Raw genomic sequence first — 20,995 nt, forward strand, 5'->3', positions numbered from 1 at the left:
ACACTGCAAGTAATAGTCCGCACTGGGACGGGCGCCCAGCATCCTCTACGGACTAGGAGAAAAGGATTTACCGGTAAGTACCAAAATCCTATTTTCTCTCACGTCCTAGAAGATGCTGGGGACTCCAAAAGGACCATGGGGATTATACCAAAGCTCCAGAACGGGCGGGGGAGTGCGGACGACTCTGCAGCACCAACCGACAAACGCAAGGTCCTCATCGGCCAGGGTATCAAACTTATAGAACTTAGCAAAAGTGTTTGAACCCGACCAGGTAGCTGCTCGACAAAGCTGTAAAGCCGAGACGCCTCGGGCAGCCGCCCAAGATGAGTCCACTTTCCTGGTAGAATGGGCTTTTACTGACTTCGGCACCGGTAGTCCGACCGAAGAATGAGCCTGCTGGATCGTACTACAAATCCAGCGTGCAATAGTCTGCTTTGAAGCAGGATGACCAATTTTGTTGGAAGCATACAAGACAAAAAGCGCCTCAGTTTTTCTGGCAACAGCTGTCCTAGTGACGTAGATCTTCAACGCTCTTACAACATCCAGAGATTTTGGAATCGCCACAGCTTCCGTAGCCACCGGGACCACAATAGGTTGGTTTATGTGAAATGAAGAAACCACCTTCGGCAGAAATTGTTGACGAGTCCGCAATTCCGCCCTATCCGAATAAAAAATCAAGTACGGGCTCTTAAGAGATAAGGCCGCCAACTCTGACACCCGCCTGGCAGACGCCAGTGCCAATAGCATAACTACCTTCCAAGTGAGAAATTTCAACTCAACCTTATGCAAAGGTTCAAACCAGAGAGACATGAGAAACCGTAAGACTACATCAAGGTCCCATGGAGCAACAGGAAGCACAAACGGAGGATTGATATGCATTACTCCTTTCACAAAAGTCTGAACCTCTGGGAGGACAGCTAACTCTTTTTGAAAGAAAATAGACAAAGCCGAAATCTGCACTTTGATGGAACCCAATTTCAGGCCTGCATCTACTCCTGCCTGTAAAAAGTGGAGAAAGCGACCCAAGTGAAAATCTTCCGCAGGAGCCATTTTAGACTCACACCAGGAAACATACTTTCTTTTTCATCCACTAGGGGTCACTGGAGTACTCTTGAGAAGCAGCATTGCAGTGCGGGAAGTAGCTCGAATCCTCAATTGGGCCGAGCATCACCAAGTGATATTGTCGGCAGTCTTCATTCCGGGAGTGGACAACTGGGAGGGGTTCCAGAGTTTCCGCTGCTCCCTCTGTTGCTAAAACGAATCAAAAGAGAGTCCGTCACAGTCATACTAGTGGCGCCTCATTGGCCTCGGAGAGGTTGGTTCTCGGATCTCCGCGGACTACTCGCAGATGATCCTTGGCCGCTCCCACTACGTCCGGACCTGTTACAACAGGGTCCATTCCTTTACCCCGATTTAGCGCGGCTGCGTTTGACGGGGTGACTGTTGAGACCGCCCTCTTAAGAAGAGAGGGCATTCCAGAATCGGTTATACCAACCATGTTACGAGCTAAGAAGCCGGTTACGGCAGCTCATTATTACAGAATTTGGCGTGCCTATATAGGTTGGTGTGAAGCTCTGAAGTTTCCGACATCATCTTTCAAGTTATCCCGTCTTTTGTTATTTCTACAGACGGGGTTAGATGGAGGACTGCGTTCATCTACACTAAAGGTGCAGGTATCTGCTTGAGGATTTGAGCTACTTCCCGCACTGCCATGCGGCTTCTCAAGAGTACTCCAGTGCCCCCTATGGATTCAAAGAAAAGGATTTACCTGGTAAGTACCAAAATCCTATTTTCTCCAAATACGGTGATAATGCTTCGCCGTAACCTCCTTCCTAGCCTTAATGAGAGTTGGAATGACCTCCCTGGGAATACCCTTACGAGCTAAGATCAGGCGCTCAACCTCCATGCCGTCAAACGCAGCCGTGGTAAGTCTGGAAATACGCATGGACCCTGCAACAACAGGTCCTCTTAGAGGAAGCGGCCAAGGATCTTCCACCAGTAATTCCTGAAGATCCGGGTACCAGGCCCTTCTTGGCCAATCTGGAACGACGAGAATCACCTGAACCCTTGCTCGTCGAATGATCCCCAGTACCTTTGGAATGAGAGGAAGTGGAGGGAACACATACACCGACTGGAAAACCCACGGAGACACCAGGGCGTCCACTGCACTGGCTTGGGGGTCCCTTGACCTGGAACAATACCTCGGGAGCTTCTTGTTGAGACGAGACACCATCATGTCGATCAACGGAATTCTCCAACGTTTTGTCACCTCCGCAAATACCTCTAGGTGAAGAGCCCACTCTCCCGGATGGAGATCGTGTCTGCTGAGGAAATCTGCTTCCTAGTTGTCCACTCCCGGTAGGAAGACTGCTGACAGGGCGCTCACGTGTTGTTCCGCCCAGCGAAGGATTCTTGTGGCCTCCGCCATTGCCGCTCTGCTCCTTCTTCCGCCTTGACGGTTTATATGCGCCACCGCTGTGATGTTGTCTGACTGTACCAGGACAGGTCGACCCTGAAGAAGGCTTCTTGCTTGCAGCAGGCCGTTGTATATGGCTCTTAACTCGAGAACATTTATGTGGAGACAGGCTTCCTGGAGCGACCATTTCCCCTGGAAGTTTCTTCCTTGGGTGACTGCGCCCCAGCCCCGGAGACTTGCATCTGTTGTTAGAAGCACCCAATCCTGGATACCCACCCGGCGTCCCCCTAGGAGGAGATCTTGTAGCCACCACAGGAGAGAAATTCTGGCTCTGGGAGATAGACTTATCTTCCGATGCATGTGCAGGTGAGACCCGGACCATTTGCTCAGCAAGTCCCACTGAAACACCCGGGCATGAAACCTGCCAAATGGAATGGCTTCGTACGCTGCAACCATCTTCCCCAGAACCCGAGTACAGTGATGGATTGACACACTCGTCGGCCTCAGAAGTTCCCTAACCATCGCCTGCAGTTCCAGAGCCTTTTCTTCTGGAAGAAATACTTTCTGTAAATCCGTATCCAGAATCATGCCCAGAAAAGGCAGCCGAGTGGTCGGAATCAACTGAGATTTTGGCAAATTGAGTACCCAACCGTGCTGTCGCAGAACAGACAGTGACAAATCTACACTTCTCAGCAACCGTTCCTTGGACCTCGCCTTTATCAGGAGATCGTCCAAGTACGGGATAATTGTAACCCCTTGTTTGCGAAGGAGAACCATCATTTCCGCCATGACTTTAGTGAAAATCCTCGGAGCCGTGGAGAACCCAAACGGCAACGTCTGAAATTGGTAATGAGATTCCTGTATCGCAAACCTGAGGAAGGCCTGATGCGAAGGATATATCGGGACATGTAAGTAGGCATCCTTTATGTCGACTGATGCCATAAAATCCCCCTCTTCCAGGCTGGCAATTACCGCTCGAAGGGATTCCATCTTGAACTTGAAAACTTTCAAGTATGGATTGAGGGAGTTTAGATTTAGAATTGGTCTGACCGAACCGTCCGGTTTCGGCACAACAAAGAGGCTAGAGTAGAACCCCTCCCCCCGCTGGGACGAGGGAACGGGAACAATGATCCTCTGTAGACACAATTTTTGAATCGCTGCCAGCACCACCTCCCTGTCCGGAAGAGCTACTGGTAACGCCGAAATGAAGAACCGGTGAGGGGATATCTTCTGAAACTACAGTTTGTATCCCTGAGACACAATCTCTAGGACCCAGGTCTGATTGAATCCAGACCTGACTGAATATTTGTAGACAGCCCCCCACCGGTCCTGACTCCCCCAGGGAAGCCCCAGCGTCATGCGGTGGACTTGGTAGCAGCAGGGGAGGACTTTTGGTCCTGGGCGCCTGAGCCTGCAGGAGGTTTCCTTCCCCTTCCTCTACCTTTTGAAACGAGGAAGGACGAACCTTTTCCACGCCTGTATTTATTGTGACGAAAGGACTGCATTTGCTGATGGGGTGCCTTTTTCTGTTGTGTGGGAACACTAGGAAGAAAAGAGGACTTACCCGCGGTCGAGACCAGGTCAGCCATGCCGTCCCCAAACAAGACAGTACCTTTGAAGGGTAACGCTTCCATAGCCCTCTTGGAGTCGGCATCAGCGTTCCATTGATGGATCCACAACGCCCTCCTGGCTGATATCGACATGGCATTGGTTCTTGAACCCAAGAGACAGACGTCCCTCGCCGCATCCTTCAGGTAATCTGCAGCGTCCTTGATATAACCGAGAGTCAAAAGGACATTATCTTTATCAAGGGTATCCATATCATTAGCTAAATTCTCAGCCCATTTAGCAATAGCACTACTCACCCATACTGACGCCACAGCAGGTCTGAGCAATGCACCCGAAAATGGACTTCAAAGTAGCGAAAATGGACTTCAAAGACGTCTCCAGCTTACGATCTGCCGGATCCTTGAGAGCTGCCGTGTCAGGGGACGGAAGTGCCACTTTCTTAGACAAACGAGATAGAGCCTTGTCAACATTTGGAGACGCCTCCCATTTTTCCCTGTCATCAAAGGGGAAAGGATACACCATGTAAATTCTCTTGGGAATCTGCCACCTCTTGTCCGGCGACTCCCAAGCCTTTTCACAAAGAGTATTCATTTCATGAGAGGGGGGAAACTTCCTCAGGTTTTTTTTTCCCTTGAACAAGCAAATCCTTGTTTCCTGTACCGCAGGTTCATCAGAAATGTGTAAAACATCTTTTATAGCCACAATCATGTACTGAATACTCTTAACTAACCGTGGATGTAACGCTGCCTCAGTGAAATCGACCTCGGAATCAGAGTCCGTGTCGGTATCAGTATCTACCACCTGAGTAAATTGCCGCTTTTGCGACCCGGATGGGGTCTGAACCTGAGACAAAGCCTCTTCCATGGACTTTTTCCACACCTGCGTCTGTGACTCAGAGTTATCTAACCTCTTTGATAAAGAAGCAACATTCAAATTTATCATACTGAGCAATGCGAGTAAATCAGGTGTCGGCTGCGTCGACAGTCCCAAATCTAGCCCCGCATCCGCTCCCCCAATAACCTCCTCTGGTGAATAACATTCAGCCTCAGACATGCCGACACGTAGTACCGACACACACCACCACACAGAACGTCCCAGCTAGGTGACAGGCCCACAATGAAGCCCAGATAGAGGACACAGAGGGAGTATGCCAGCTCACACCCAAGCGCCCATATATCCCAAGAAAAGATATGTACCCACCGCTGCTTTGTAATGATAATAAGCACCACACTGCGGCCCCCCCACCCCCTTCTGAATATCTCCCCGTTACTTGTCTGAGGAATGTGGAGGTCCCGGCAGCGTCTCCCTTCAGCCGCGTGTTGAAGGAGAAGATGGCGCCTCTGAGCCGTGGGACGAAGCTCCGCCCCCTTCCCGGCGCGCTTCGGCCCGCCAAATTTAAAAATGAAAAATGCCGGCGGGGGTTTCTGGAAACGGTGCAGAGGCACCGAAAAGCTCTCTGCCAGCCCCAAAACTCCAGTAACATGGCGCCCCCCCCGCCCCCCCCCAGCGCCCTGCTCCCAGTAAATACCATTGGTGATGCGTGTGGGAGCATGGAGCACAGCGTTACCACTGCGCTGTACCTTCCGTTACTGAAGTCTTCTGCCGTCCTGAAATCTTCTTGTCTTCTAATACTCACCCGGCTTCTTTCTTCTGGCTTCTGTGAGTGGGTGACGGCGCGGCTCCGGGAACAAGCAGCTAGGCGCACCAAGTGATCGAACCCTCTGGAGCTAATGGTGTCCAGTAGCCGAGAAGCAGAGCCCTTAACTAAGAAGAAGTAGGTCTGACTTCTCTCCCCTCAGTCCCTCGATGCAGGGAGACTGTAGCCAGCAGGTCTCCCTGAAAATAAAAAACCTAACATAAAGTCTTTTCTAGAGAAACTCAGTAGAGCTCCCCTAGTGTGCATCCAGTCACTCCTGGGCACAAAGTCTAACTGGGGTCTGGAGGAGGGACATAGAGGGAGGAGCCAGTTCACACCCAGATCAAGTCTTTTCAGTGTGCACAAGCTCCTGCGGATCCCGTCTATACCCCATGGTCCTTTTGGAGTCCCCAGCATCCTCTAGGACGTAAGAGAAAGAACATTATCTTTATCAAGGGTATCCATATCAGAAGCTAAATTATCAGCCCATTTAGCAATAGCACTACTCACCCATACCGACGCCACAGCAGGTCTGAGCAATGCACCCGTATTAGCGAAAATGGCCTTCAGAGACATCTCCAGCTTGCGATCCGCCGGATCCTTGAGAGCTGCCGTGTCAGGGGACGGAAGCGCCACCTTCTTAGACAAATGGGATAGAGCCTTGTCAACATTCGGAGACGACTCCCATTTTTCCCTGTCATCAGAGGGGAAGGATACGCCATGAAAATTCTCTTGGGAATCTGCCACCTCTTGTCCGGCAACTCCCAAGCTTTTTCACAAAGAGCATTCATTTCATGAGAGGGGGGAAACTTCACCTCAGGTTTTTTCCCTTTAAATAGGCAAATCCTTGTTTCCTGCACCGCAGGTTCGTCAGAGATACGTAAAACATCTTTAATAGCCACAATCATTTACTGAATACTCTTAACTAGCGTTGGGTGTAAAGTAGCCTCAGTGAAGTCGACATCGGAATCCTAATCCGTGTCGGTATCTGTATCTACCATCTGGGTAAACAAACGCTTTTGCGACCCTGACGGGGCCTGCACCGAGACAAAGCATCCTCCATGGATTTCCTCCACACTTGTGTCTGAGACTCCGATTTATCCAATCTCTTAGACAATGAGGCCACATTTGCATTAAGTGCACTTAACATCGTAACCAAATCAGGTGTCGGCTGTGCCGACAGAGCCATCTCCAGACCCGTTTCTGCGCCCCCAGCAACCTCCTCCAGGGAGTAACACTCAGCTTCAGACATGCCGACACGTAGTACCGACACACACTGCCTCAGCTAGGGGACAGACCCACAAGGAAGCCCGGATAGAGAAAACACAGAGGGAGTATGCCAGCTCACACCGCAGCGCCCATATATCACACCAAACGATATATGTGGAAAAGCCCTGCTGTTAATTACAATATATGCACCAAATATCTGTGCCCCCCCCCCCCCCGATTTGCTCCCTTTTACTTGAATGGAGCTTGGATGTCCCGTGCCAGCGTCTCATACAGCGGCTGTGGACGAGAGAAAATGGCGCTGGTGAGCTGTGCGGCTAAGCCCCGCCCCTTCCCGGTGTGCTTCAGTCCCGCAAAAATTTTAACTTGAATGCTGGTGGGGGTACGGAAAACGGTGCCCGGCCCCCGAAAATGCCTGTCTGCCAGCCCTTAAAAGACCCAGTAACATGCTGCTCAGGGCGCTCCCCCCCAGCGCCCTGCACCCTGTAAGTGCCGTTGGTGATGTGTGTGGGAGCATGGAGCGCAGCGCGACCGCTGCTACCTCATTACTGAAGTCTTCTGCCGTCTGATGTCTTCGGATCTTCACATACTCACCCGGCTTCTTTCTTCTGTGAGGGGGGGTGACGGCGCGGCTCCGGGAACAAGCAGCTAGGCGAACCAAGTGATCGAACCCTCTGGAGCTAATGGTGTCCAGTAGCCTAAGAAGCAGAGCCCTTAACTAAGAAGAAGTAGGTCCTGCTTCTCTCCCCTCAGTCCCACGATGCAGGGAGCCTGTAGCCAGCAGGTCTCCCTGAAAATAAAAAACCTAACAAAGTCTTTGTCCAGAGAAACTCAGGAGAGCTCCCCTAGTGTGTGACCCATCACTCCTGGGCACAGAATCTAACTGAGGTCTGGAGGAGGGGCATAGAGGGAGGAGCTAGTTCACACCCAGTCAAAGTCTTTTCAGTGTGCCCAAGCTCCTGCGGATCCCGTCTATACCCCATGGTCCTTTTGGAGTCTCCAACATCCTCTAGGACATAAGAGAAACATGAGATCCCTCACACATGGCGGGGCGGCAGAATGAGCTGACCGCCCGCTCCCACAGTACCATACTGCACAACGAAGCAGCGGCAGTGTGTGAGCTGCCTGCCGGCTACTTACCTGTGGAATGCGAAGTCTCTGACGGGGCTTCTCCACAAGCACTGTCCAGCTCCTGCAGCCTTAGGCTGAAATCAGCAAACGCTGATTGAGGTCTATGGCGGGGCTCCTCTGACTGAGCGCCAACAAGTCGCTGCTGCACTCAGCAGCACACACAGTCCCGGACTCACGCTTCTTAGTAAGCTGGGAAGGGACTGGTTGTAAAAAAGAAAAAAATACTTTGAAAAAATAAAAGTAAAGTCTGGAGATCCCTCCAAACGTGCCTTTCCCTGGTGAGACACAAAAAAACACTGAGGCATCTTGGGAGTATGGAGGGGGTGGAGGTATACTAATTTAAATGTGCCTATCCCTGCTAACGCCCCGTCCATATCCCAAGAGTACTTCAGTGACCCCTACTGGATGAAAAAGAAAGTAAGGCCCTAAATCCATGGCCGGGTCTCTAATCCTAGCTATGGATCAATAATTAAACTCTGGAATTACCATGCCGTTATTAGGCTACATGACCCATGTCTTCCTAGGGGAAGAGTCTATACCTATACAGGGGTGAAGACCACCATCCTTCTCATTTACAAAAAGAATCCTGCTCCACCAAGGAGACAAGGAAGGTCTGATGAAACCTTTTTAACCAAACTCATTCTACAGTAAGTGACTGCAGAAACCAAGCCATGAATGTGTACTAGCCCAGGGCGGGCACTGTTACATCCCCCAGAGCAATGCAATACCTCCACCCAGAGACCAGTGTCCAACCTCCAGGTGTAACGACAGCAGTGTGTGTGCGGGGTCAGTACAGGAATAGTAGAGAGATACAGGACAGGATGGAGGTGTAGTGACAGAGCTGTGTGTGCGGGGTCAATACAGGAATAGCAGAGAGATACAGGACAGGATGAAGGTGTAGTGACAGAGCTGTGTGTGTGTGTGTGGGGTCAGTACAGGAATAGCAGAGAGATACAGGACAGGATGGAGGTGTAGTGACAGAGCTGTGTGTATGTGTGTGGTCAGTACAGGAATAGTAGAGATACAGGACAGGATGGAGGTGTAGTGAGAGCTGTGTGTGTGTGTGGGGGGTCAGTACAGGAATAGTAGAGAGATACAGGACAGGGTGGAGGTGTAGTGACAGCTGTGTGTGTGGGATCAGTACAGAATATACAGTGATACATGGAGAATTATACATTATTTAATTATGTCATTAGTTGAGGTCAGCAGATTGATGTTGCCAAATTGTCCAGTGTCTGTGATCCGATCTTCTGTCATCCAACAGTTTCCTAATAATAAAACAAGAAAAAAAAATGATATTCCATGCCACACGGTACACAGAAAAAATAAGAATTTACTTACCGATAATTCTATTTCTCGTAGTCCGTAGTGGATGCTGGGAACTCCGTAAGGACCATGGGGAATAGCGGCTCCGCAGGAGACAGGGCACATCTAAAGAAAGCTTTAGGATCACCTGGTGTGCACTGGCTCCTCCCCCTATGACCCTCCTCCAAGCCTCAGTTAGGATACTGTGCCCGGACGAGCGTACACAATAAGGAAGGATTTTGAATCCCGGGTAAGACTCATACCAGCCACACCAATCACACTGTACAACTTGTGATCTGAACCCAGTTAACAGCATGATAATAGAGAAGCCTCTAGAAAAGATGGCTCAATACAACAATAACCCGAATTTTTTGGTAACAATAATTATGTACCAGTATTGCAGACAATCCGCACTTGGGATGGGCGCCCAGCATCCACTACGGACTACGAGAAATAGAATTATCGGTAAGTAAATTCTTATTTTCTCTGACGTCCTAGTGGATGCTGGGAACTCCGTAAGGACCATGGGGATTATACCAAAGCTCCCAAACGGGCGGGAGAGTGCGGATGACTCTGCAGCACCCAATGAGAGAACTCCCGGTCCTCCTCAGCCAGGGTATCAAATTTATAGAATTTTACAAACGTATTTCCTTCTGACCAAGTAACTGCTCGGCAAAGTTGTAAAGCCGAGCCCCCTCGGGCAGCTGCCCAAGATGAGCCCACCTTCCTTGTGGAGTGGGCATTTACAGATTTTTGGCTGTGGCAGGCCTGCCACAGAATGTGCAAGCTGAATTGTACTACAAATCCAACGAGCAATAGTCTGCTTAGAAGCAGGAGCACCCAGCTAGTTGGGTGCATAGAGGATAAACAGCGAGTCAGATTTCCTGACTCCAGTCGTCCTGGAAACATATATTTTTTGGGTCCTGACAACGTCCAGCAACTTGGAGTCCTCCAAGTCCCTAGTAGCCGCAGGCACCACAATAGGTTTGGTTCAGGTGAACGCTGAAACCACCTTAGGGAGAAACTAAGGACGAGTCCTCAATTCCGCCCTGTCCGAATGGAAAATCAGATAAGGGCTTTTACAGGATAAAGCCACCAATTCTGACACGCGCCTGGCCCAGGCCAGAGCCAACAGCATGACCACTTTTTCTGTGAGATATTTTAACTCCACAGATTTAAGTGGGTCAAACCAATGTGACTTTTGGAACCCAAAAACCACCTGGAGATCCCAAAAGTGCCACTGAAGGCACAAAAGGAGGCTGTATATGCAGTACCCCTTTAACAAATGTCTGAACTTCAGGGACTGAAGCTAGTTCTTTTTTGGAAGAAAATTGACAGATCCGAAATTTGAACCTTAATGGACCCCAATTTCAGGCCCATAGACACTCCTGTTTGCAGGAAATGTAGGAATCGACCCAGTTGAATTTCCTCCGTCGAGCCTTACTGGCCTCGCACCACGCAACATATTTTCGCCAAATGCGGTGATAATGTTTTGCGGTTACATCCTTCCTGGCTTTGATCAGGATAGGGATGACTTCATCCGGAATGCCTTTTTCCTTCAGGATCCGGCGTTCAACCGCCATGCCGTCAACGCAGCCGCGGTAAGTCTTGGAACAGATAAGGTCCTTGCTGGAGCAGGTCCCTTCTTAGAGGTAGAGGCTACGGATCCTCCGTGAGCATCTCTTGAAGTTCCGGTTACCAATTCCTTTTTGGCCAATCCGGAGCCACTAATATAGTGCTTACTCCTCTCCATCTTATCAATCTCAGTACCTTGGGTATGAGAGGCAGAGGAGGGAACCCATACACTGATTGGTACACCCACGGTGTTACCAGAGCATCTACAGCTATTGCCTGAGGGTCCCTTGACGTGGCGCAATACCTGTCGAGTTTTTCCCAACGGTTTATAATCATGTGGAAGACTTCTGGGTGAAGTCCTTACTCTCCCGGGTGGAGGTCGTGCTGAGGAAAACTGCTTCCCAGTTGTCCACTCCCGGAATGAAAACTGCTGACAGTACTATCACATGGTTTTTCGCCCCGCGAAGAATCCTTGCAGCTTCTGCCATTGCCCTCCTGCTTCTTGTGGCACCCTGTCTGTTTACGTGGGTGACTGCCGTAATGTTGTCTGACTGGATCAACACCGGCTGACCCTGAAGCAGAGGTCTTGCTAAGCTTAGAGCATTGTAAATGGCCCTTAGCTTCAGGACATTTATGTGAAGTGATGTCTCCAGGCTTGACCATAAGCCCTGGATATTCCTTCCCTGTGTGACTGCTCCCCAGCCTTGCAGGCTGGCATCCGTGGCCACCAGGACCCAGTCCCGAATGCCGAATCTGCGGCCCTCTAGAAGATGAGCACTCTGCAACCACCACAGGGGGGATACCCTTGTCCCTGGTGACAGGGTTATCCGCTGAAGCATCTGAAGATGCGACCCGGACCATTTGTCCAGTAGGTTCCACTGGAAAGTCTTGCGTGGAATCTGCCGAATGGGATTGCTTCGTAGGAAGCCACCATTTTTACCCAGAACCCTTGTGCATTGATGCACTGAGACTTGGTTCGGTTTTAGGAGGTTCCTGACTAGCTCGGATAACTCCCTGGCTTTCTCCTCCGGGAGAAACACCTTCTTTCTGGACTGTGTCCAGGATCATCCCTAGGAACAGAGGACAAGTCGTCGGAACCAGCTGCGATTTTGGAATATTGAGAATCCAATCGTGCTGCCGCAACACTACCTGATATAGTGCTACACCGATCTCCAACTGTTCCCTGGATCTCACCCTTATCAGGGAATCGTCCAAGTAAGGGATAACTAAAATTCCCTTCCTTCGAAGGAATATCATCATTACGGTCATTACTTCAGTAAAGACCCGGGGTGCCGTGGACCATCCCTACGGCAGCGTCTGAACGGATAGTGACAGTTCTGTACCATAACCTGAGATACCCTTGGTGAGAAGGGTAAATTTTGACATGAAGGTAAGCATTCTTGATGTCCCGAGACATCATGTAGTCCCCTTCTTCCAGGTTTGCAATCACTGCTCTGAGTGACTCAATTTTGAATTTGAACCTCTGTATGTAAGTGTTCAAAGATTTTAGATTTTAAAAACGGTCTCACCGAGCCGTCTGGCTTCGGTACCACAATAGTGTGGAATAATACCCCGTTCCCTGTTGCAGGAGGGGTACCTTAATTATCACCTGCTGGGAATACAGCTTGTGAATGACTTCCAAAACTGCCTCCCTGTCAGCGGGAGACGTCGGTAAAACAGACTTTTGGAAACGGCGAGGGGAATACGTCTCGAATTCCAATTTGTACCCCTGAAATATTACCTGAAGGATCCAGGGGTCTACTTGCGAGTGAGCCCACTGCGCACTGAAATTCATTGAGAACGGGCCCCCACCGTGCCTGAACTTGTAAAGCCCTAGTGTCATACTGAGAGCTTGGCAGAGGCGGAAAAGGGTTTCTGTTCCTGGGAACTGGCTGATCTCTGCAGCCATTTTCCTCTCCCTCTGTCACGAGCAGAAAAGAGGAACCCTTTTGTCCGCTTGCCAACCAGGACTGCGCCTGATAATACGGCGTCTTATTTTGAGAGGCGACCTGGGGTACATCCCCTTTTTTAAGGCAATACTTCCAAATGCCGTTTGGAATCCGCATCACCTGACCACTTTACTGGTATAATTGGACAACGCACTTATACTTGATGCCAGTCGGCAAATATTCCGCTGTGCATCATGCATATATAGAAATGCATCTTTTAATTGCTCTATAGGCAATAATATACTGTCCTTATCTAGGATATCAAATTTCCAGTCAGGGAATCCGACCACGCCAACCCAGCACTGCACCTCCAGGCTGAGGCGATTGCTGGTCGCAGTATAACACCAGTATGTGTGTAAATACATTTTAGGATACCCTCCTGCTTTCTATCAGCAGGATCCCTAAGGGCGGCCATCTCAAGAGAGGGTAGAGCCCTTGTTCTTACAAGCGTGTGAGCGCCTTATCCCTCCTAGGGGGTGTTTCCCAACGCACCCTAACCTCTAGCGGGAAAAGGTATACTGCCAATAACTTTTTAGAAATTATCAATTGTTATCGGGGGGAAACCCACGCATCATCACACACCTCATTTTATTTCTCAGATTCAGGAAAACTACAGGAAGTTTTTCCTCACCAAACATAATACCCCTTTTTTTGGTGGTATTTATATTATCAGAAGAGTGTAAACTTTTTCCATTGCCTCAATCATGCAATGTGTGGCCCTATTGGAAATCACGGTTGTCTCTTCACCGTCGACACAGGAGTCAGTATCCGTGTCGGCGTCTGTATCTGAGGTAACGGGCGCTTTAGAGCCCCTGTATGAGACGTCTGGACATGCACAAGCTGAGTAGCCGGCTGTCTCATGTCAACCACTGTCTTTTATACAAAGCTGACACTGTCACGCAATTTCAACAGTACATCCACTCAGGTGTCGACCCCCCAGGGGGTGACAACACTATTACAGACACACTACTCCGTCTCCTCATCATTTTTCTCCTCATACATGTCGACACAAACGTACCGACACACAGCACACACAGGGAATGCTCTGATAGAGGACAGGACCCCACTAGCCCTTTGGGGAGACAGAGGGAGAGTTTGCCAGCACACACCAGAGCGCTATATATATATATATATATATATATATATATATATATATATATATATATACAGGGATAACCTTATATAAGTGTTTTTCCCTTTATAGCTGCTGTATTGTTTATACTGCGCCTAATTTGTGCCCCCTCTCTTTTTTTAACCCCTTTCTGTAGTGTAGTGACTGCAGGGGAGAGCCAGGGAGCTTCCCTCCAACTGAGCTGTGAGGGAAAATGGCGCCAGTGTGCTGAGGAGATAGGCTCCGCCCCTTTCTCGGCGTCCTTATCATCCGTTTTCTTGTATGTTTTGGCAGGGGTTAAATGCATCCATATAGCCCAGGAGTTATATGTGATGCATTTATTTTAGCCATAAAAGGTTTTCTATCGATTTATTGCGTCTCAGGGCGCTGCCCCCCAGCGCCCTGCACCCTCAGTGACCGGAGTGTGAAGTGTGCTGAGAGCAATGGCGCACAGCTGCGGTGCTGTGCGCCTACCTTTATCTGAAGACAGGAAAGTCTTCTGCCGCCGATTTTTCCGGACCTCTTCGCTCTTCTGGCTCTGTAAGGGGGCCGGCGGCGCGGCTCCGGTGACCCATCCAGGCTGAACCTGTGATCGTCCCTCTGGAGCTAATGTCCAGTAGCCTAAGAAGCCCAATCCACTCTGCACGCAGGTGAGTTCGTTTCTTCTCCCCTTAGTCCCACGATGCAGTGAGCCTGTTGCCAGCAGGTCTCACTGAAAATAATAAACCTAAACTAAAACTTTCACAAAGAGCTCAGGAGAGCCCCTAGTGTGCACCCTTCTCGTCGGGCACAGAAAATCTAACTGAGGCTTGGAGGAGGGTCATAGGGGGAGGAGCCAGTGCACACCAGGTGATCCTAAAGCTTTCTTTAGATGTGCCCTGTCTCCTGCGGAGCCGCTATTCCCCATGGTCCTTACGGAGTTCCCAGCATCCACTAGGACGTCAGAGAAATGAACTTATAATTTCTATAAGTTATAGGGTCAGTGACCCCTCTGATGGGGATAATAGTGTCACACACACAGGATACCTATAAGTTATAGGGTCAGTGACCCCTCTGATGGGATAATAGCATCACACACACAGGATGCTATAAGTTATAGGGTCAGTGACCCCTCTGATGGCATAATAGCGTCACACACACAGGATACCTATAAGTTATAGGGTCAGTGACCCCTCTGATGGGATAATAGCATCACACACACAGGATGCCTATAAGTTATAGGGTCAGTTACTCCTCTGATGGGATAATAGCATCATACACAGGATACCTATAAGTTATAGGGTCAGTGACCCCTCTGGTGGGATAATAGTGTCACACACACAGGATGCCTATAAGTTATAGGGTCAGTGATCCCTCTGATGGGATAATAGCGTCACACAGGATACCTATAAGTTATAGAGTCAGTGACCGATCTAATGGAATAATAGTGTCACACACACATGATATCTATAAGTTATAGGGTCAGTGGCTCCTCTGATGGGATAATAGCGTCACACACACAGGATACCTATAAGTTATAGGGTCAGTGACCCCTCTGATGGGATAATAGTGTCACACACACAGGATACCTATAACTTATAGGGTCAGTGACCCCTCTGATGGGTTAATAGTGTCACACACACACAGGATACCTATAAGTTATAGGGTCAGTGACCCCTCTGATGGTATAATAGTGTCACACACACAGGATACCTATAAGTTATAGGGTCAGTGACCCCTCTGATGGGATAATAGTGTCACACACACAGGATACCTATAAGTTATAGGGCCAGTGACCCCTCTGATGGGATAATAGCGTCACACAGGATACCTATAAGTTATAGAGTCAGTGACCGATCTAATGGAATAATAGTGTCACACACACATGATATCTATAAGTTATAGGGTCAGTGGCTCCTCTGATGGGATAATAGCATCACACACACAGGATACCTATACGTTATAGGGTCAGTGAGCCCTCTGATGGGATAATAGTGTCACACACAGGATACCTATAAGTTATAGGGTCAGTGACCCCTCTGATGGTATAATAGTGTCACACACACAGGATACCTATAAGTTATAGGGTCAGTGACCCCTCTGATGGGATAATAGTGTCACACACACAGGATACCTACCGTATATACTCGAGTATAAGCCGACTTTTTCAGCACTTTTTTTTGTGCTGAAAAAGCCACCTCGGCTTATACTCGAGTCAGTGCAGGCAGAGGCAGAGCAGTGTGAAGGAGGGACATGGAGCGCACAGCGCGCGGCGCTCCTGTGTCCCTCCTGCATCTCCGGCGGCAGCAGCGGCGGTTCTATTACAGGAAATACCCGTTCGTGACCTCTGATCATGAACCGGCACTTCCTATAATAGACCCGCCGCGGCCGCCGAAGATGCAGGAGGGACACAGGAGAGCCGCGCACGCTGTGTGCTTCGTGTCCCTCCAGAAGACAGCGCGGGATCGACGGAGGGGTAAGTAACAGCACTGTGGGGCATACCTGGCACTTGGGGAGGGAACGTATCTGGCAGCACTGTGGGGGCATATCTGGCAGCACTGTGGGGGCATATCTGGCAGCACTGTGGGGGCATAACTGGCAGCACTGTGGGGGCATATCTGGCAGCACTGTGGGGGCATATCTGGCAGCACTGTGGGGGCATATCTGGCAGCACTGTGGGGGCATATCTGGCAGCACTGTGGGGGCATATCTGGCAGCACTGTGGGGGCATATCTGGCAGCACTGTGGGGGCATATCTGGCAGCACTGTGGGGGCATATCTGGCAGCACTGTGGGGGCATATCTGGCAGCACTGTGGGGGCATATCTGGCAGCACTGGGGGCATATCTGGCAGCACTGTGGGGGCATATCTGGCAGCACTGTGGGGGCATATCTGGCAGCACTGTGGGGGCATAACTGGCAGCACTGTGGGGGCATAACTGGCAGCACTGTGGGGGCATATCTGGCAGCACTGTGGGGGCATATCTGGCAGCACTGTGGGGGCATAACTGGCAGCACTGTGGGGGCATATCTGGCAGCACTGTGGGGGCATATCTGGCAGCACTGTGGGGGCATAACTGGCAGCACTGTGGGGGCATAACTGGCAGCACTGTGGGGGCATATCTGGCAGCACTGTGGGGGCATATCTGGCAGCACTGTGGGGGCATATCTGGCAGCACTGTGGGGGCATATCTGGCAGCACTGTGGGGGCATATCTGGCAGCACTGTGGGGGCATATCTGGCAGCACTGTGGGGGCATATCTGGCACTATGAGGGCATATCTGGCACTGAGGGCTGTGTACGGCTAGAGCTGCATTTCCCACCCTAGGCTTATACTCGAGTCAATAAGTTTTCCCAGGTTTTTGTGGTAGAATTAGGTGCCTCGGCTTATATTCGGGTCGACTTATACTCGAGTATATACGGTATATGTTATAGGGTCAGTAACCTCTCTGATGGGATAATAGTGTCACACACAGGATACCTATAAGTTATAGGGTCAGTGACCCCTCTGATGGGATAATAGTGTCACACACACACAGGATACCTATAAGTTACAGGGTCAGTGACCCCTCTGATGGGATAATAGTGTCACACACACACAGGATACCTATAAGTTATAGGGTCAGTGACCCCTCTGATGGGATAATAGTGTCACACACACACAGGATACCTATAAGTTACAGGGTCAGTGACCCCTCTGATGGGATAATAGTGTCACACACACACACATGATACCTATAAGTTATAGGGTCAGTGACCCCTCTGATGGGATAATAGTGTCACACACACACAGGATACCTATATGTTATAGGGTCAGTAACCTCTCTGATGGGATAATAGTGTCACACACAGGATACCTATAAGTTATAGGGTCAGTGACCCCTCTGATGGGATAATAGTGTCACACACACACAGGATACCTATAAGTTACAGGGTCAGTGACCCCTCTGATGGGATAATAGTGTCACACACACACAGGATACCTATAAGTTATAGGGTCAGTGACCCCTCTGATGGGATAATAGTGTCACACACACACAGGATACCTATAAGTTACAGGGTCAGTGACCCCTCTGATGGGATAATAGTGTCACACACACACACACACACACACATGATACCTATAAGTTATAGGGTCAGTGACCCCTCTGATGGGATAATAGTGTCACACACACACAGGATACCTATAAGTTACAGGGTCAGTGACCCCTCTGATGGGATAATAGTGTCACACACACAGAATACCTATACGTTATAGGGTCAGTGACCCCTCTGATGGGATAATAGTGTCACACACACAGGATACCTATATGTTATAGGGTCAGTAACCTCTCTGATGGGATAATAGTGTCACACACAGGATACCTATAAGTTATAGGGTCAGTGACCTCTCTGATGGGATAATAGTGTCACACACAGGATACCTATAAGTTATAGGGTCAGCGACCCCTCTGATGGGATAATAGTGTCACACACACAGGATACCTATAAGTTATAGGGTCAGCGACCCCTCTGATGGGATAATAGTGTCACACACACAGGATACCTATAAGTTATAGGGTCAGCGACCCCTCTGATGGGATAATAGTGTCACACACACAGGATACCTATAAGTTATAGGGTCAGGGACCCCTCTGATGGGATAATAGTGTCACACACACAGGATACCTATAAGTTATAGGGTCAGTGACCCCTCTGATGGGATAATAGTGTCACACACACAGGATACCTATAAGTTATAGGGTCAGTGACCCCTCTGATGGGATAATAGTGTCACACACAGGATACCTATAAGTTATAGGGTCAGGGACCCCTCTGATGGGATAATAGTGTCACACACACAGGATACCTATAAGTTATAGGGTCAGTGACCCCTCTGATGGGATAATAGTGACACACACACAGGATACCTATAAGTTATAGGGTCGGTGATCCCTCTGATGGGATAATAGCGTCACACACACAGGATACCTATAAGTTATAGGGTCGGTGATCCCTCTGATGGGATAATAGCGTCACACACACAGGATACCTATAAGTTATAGGGTCAGTGTCCCCTCTGATGGGATAATAGTGTCACACACACAGGATACCTATAAGTTATAGGGTCAGTGACCCCTCTGATGGGATAATAGTGTCACAAACAGGATACCTATAAGTTATAGGGTCAGTGACCCCTCTGATGGGATAATAGTGTCACACACACAGGATACCTATAAGTTATAGGGTCAGTGACCCCTCTGATGGGATAATAGTGTCACACACACAGGATACCTATAAGTTATAGGGTCAGTGACCCCTCTGATGGGATAATAGTGTCACACACACAGGATACCTATAAGTTATAGGGTCAGTGACCCCTCTGATGGGATAATAGTGTCACACACAGGATACCTATAAGTTATAGGGTCAGTGACCCCTCTGATGGGATAATAGTGTCACACACACACACAGGATACCTATAAGTTATAGGGTCAGTGACCCTTCTGATGGGATAATAGTGTCACACACACAGGATACCTATAAGTTATAGGGTCAGTGTCCCCTCTGATGGGATTATAGTGTCACACACACACAGGATACCTATAAGTTATAGGGTCGGTGATCCCTCTGATGGGATAATAGCGTCACACACACAGGATACCTATAAGTTATAGGGTCAGTGTCCCCTCTGATGGGATAATAGTGTCACACACACAGGATACCTATAAGTTATAGGGTCAGTGACCCCTCTGATGGGATAATAGTGTCACAAACAGGATACCTATAAGTTATAGGGTCAGTGACCCCTCTGATGGGATAATAGTGTCACACACACAGGATACCTATAAGTTATAGGGTCAGTGACCCCTCTGATGGGATAATAGTGTCACACACACAGGATACCTATAAGTTATAGGGTCAGTGACCCCTCTGATGGGATAATAGTGTCACACACACAGGATACCTATAAGTTATAGGGTCAGTGACCCCTCTGATGGGATAATAGTGTCACACACAGGATACCTATAAGTTATAGGGTCAGTGACCCCTCTGATGGGATAATAGTGTCACACACACACACAGGATACCTATAAGTTATAGGGTCAGTGGCTCCTCTGATGGGATAATAGTGTCACACACACACACACACACACACACACAGGACACCTATAAGTTATAGGGTCAGTGACCCCTCTGATGGGATAATAGTGTCACACACAGGATACCTATAAGTTATAGGGTCAGTGACTCCTCTGATGGGATAATAGTGTCACACACACAGGATACCTATAAGTTATAGGGTCAGTGACCCCTCTGATGGGATAATAGTGTCACACACAGGATACCTATAAGTTATAGGGTCAGTGACCCCTCTGATGGGATAATAGTGTCACACACACACAGGATACCTATAAGTTATAGGGTGAGAGACCCCTCTGATGGGATAATAGTGTCACACACAGGATACCTATAAGTTATAGGGTCAGTGACTCCTCTGATGGGATAATAGTGTCACACACACAGGATACCTATAAGTTATAGGGTCAGTGACCCCTCTGATGGGATAATAGTGTCACACACACAGGAAACCTATAAGTTATAGGGTCAGTGACCCCTCTGATGGGATAATAGTGTCACACACACAGGATACCTATAAGTTATAGGGTCAGTGACCCCTCTGATGGGATAATAGTGTCACACACACAGGATATCTATAAGTTATAGGGTCAGTGACTCCTCTGATGGGATAATAGTGTCACACACACAGGATACCTATAAGTTATAGGGTCAGTGACCCCTCTGATGGGATAATAGTGTCACACACAGGATACCTATAAGTTATAGGGTCAGTGACCCCTCTGATGGGTTAATAGTGATACACACACAAGATACCTATAAGTTATAGGGTCAGTGACCCCTCTGATGGGATAATAGTGTCACACACACATTATACCTATAAGTTATAGGGTCAGTGACCCCTCTGATGGGATAATAGTGTCACACACACATTATACCTATAAGTTAAAGGGTCAGTGACCCCTCTGATGGGATAATAGTGTCACACACACAGGATACCTATAAGTTATAGGGTCAGTGACCCCTCTGATGGGATAA

General features: G+C 49.0%; 1 protein-coding gene across 2 annotated transcripts in view; it reads right to left on the minus strand.

The window, feature by feature from the left end:
• Positions 1-9,143: 9,143 nt before the first annotated feature.
• The window catches only part of FXR2 (FMR1 autosomal homolog 2), a 62,430-nt gene continuing 50,578 nt past the window's right edge, over positions 9,144-20,995 (minus strand). For both annotated transcript variants that reach the window (XM_063930667.1, XM_063930666.1), the window contains exon 15: positions 9,144-9,247. In XM_063930667.1, coding sequence (XP_063786737.1) covers positions 9,233-9,247 — 15 coding nt within the window. In that variant the 3' untranslated portion in view covers positions 9,144-9,232. The remainder of the gene's footprint in view (positions 9,248-20,995) is intronic.

This window comes from Pseudophryne corroboree, chromosome 6 (genome assembly GCF_028390025.1).
Source record: "Pseudophryne corroboree isolate aPseCor3 chromosome 6, aPseCor3.hap2, whole genome shotgun sequence".
NCBI classification, from domain to species: Eukaryota; Metazoa; Chordata; class Amphibia; order Anura; family Myobatrachidae; genus Pseudophryne; species Pseudophryne corroboree.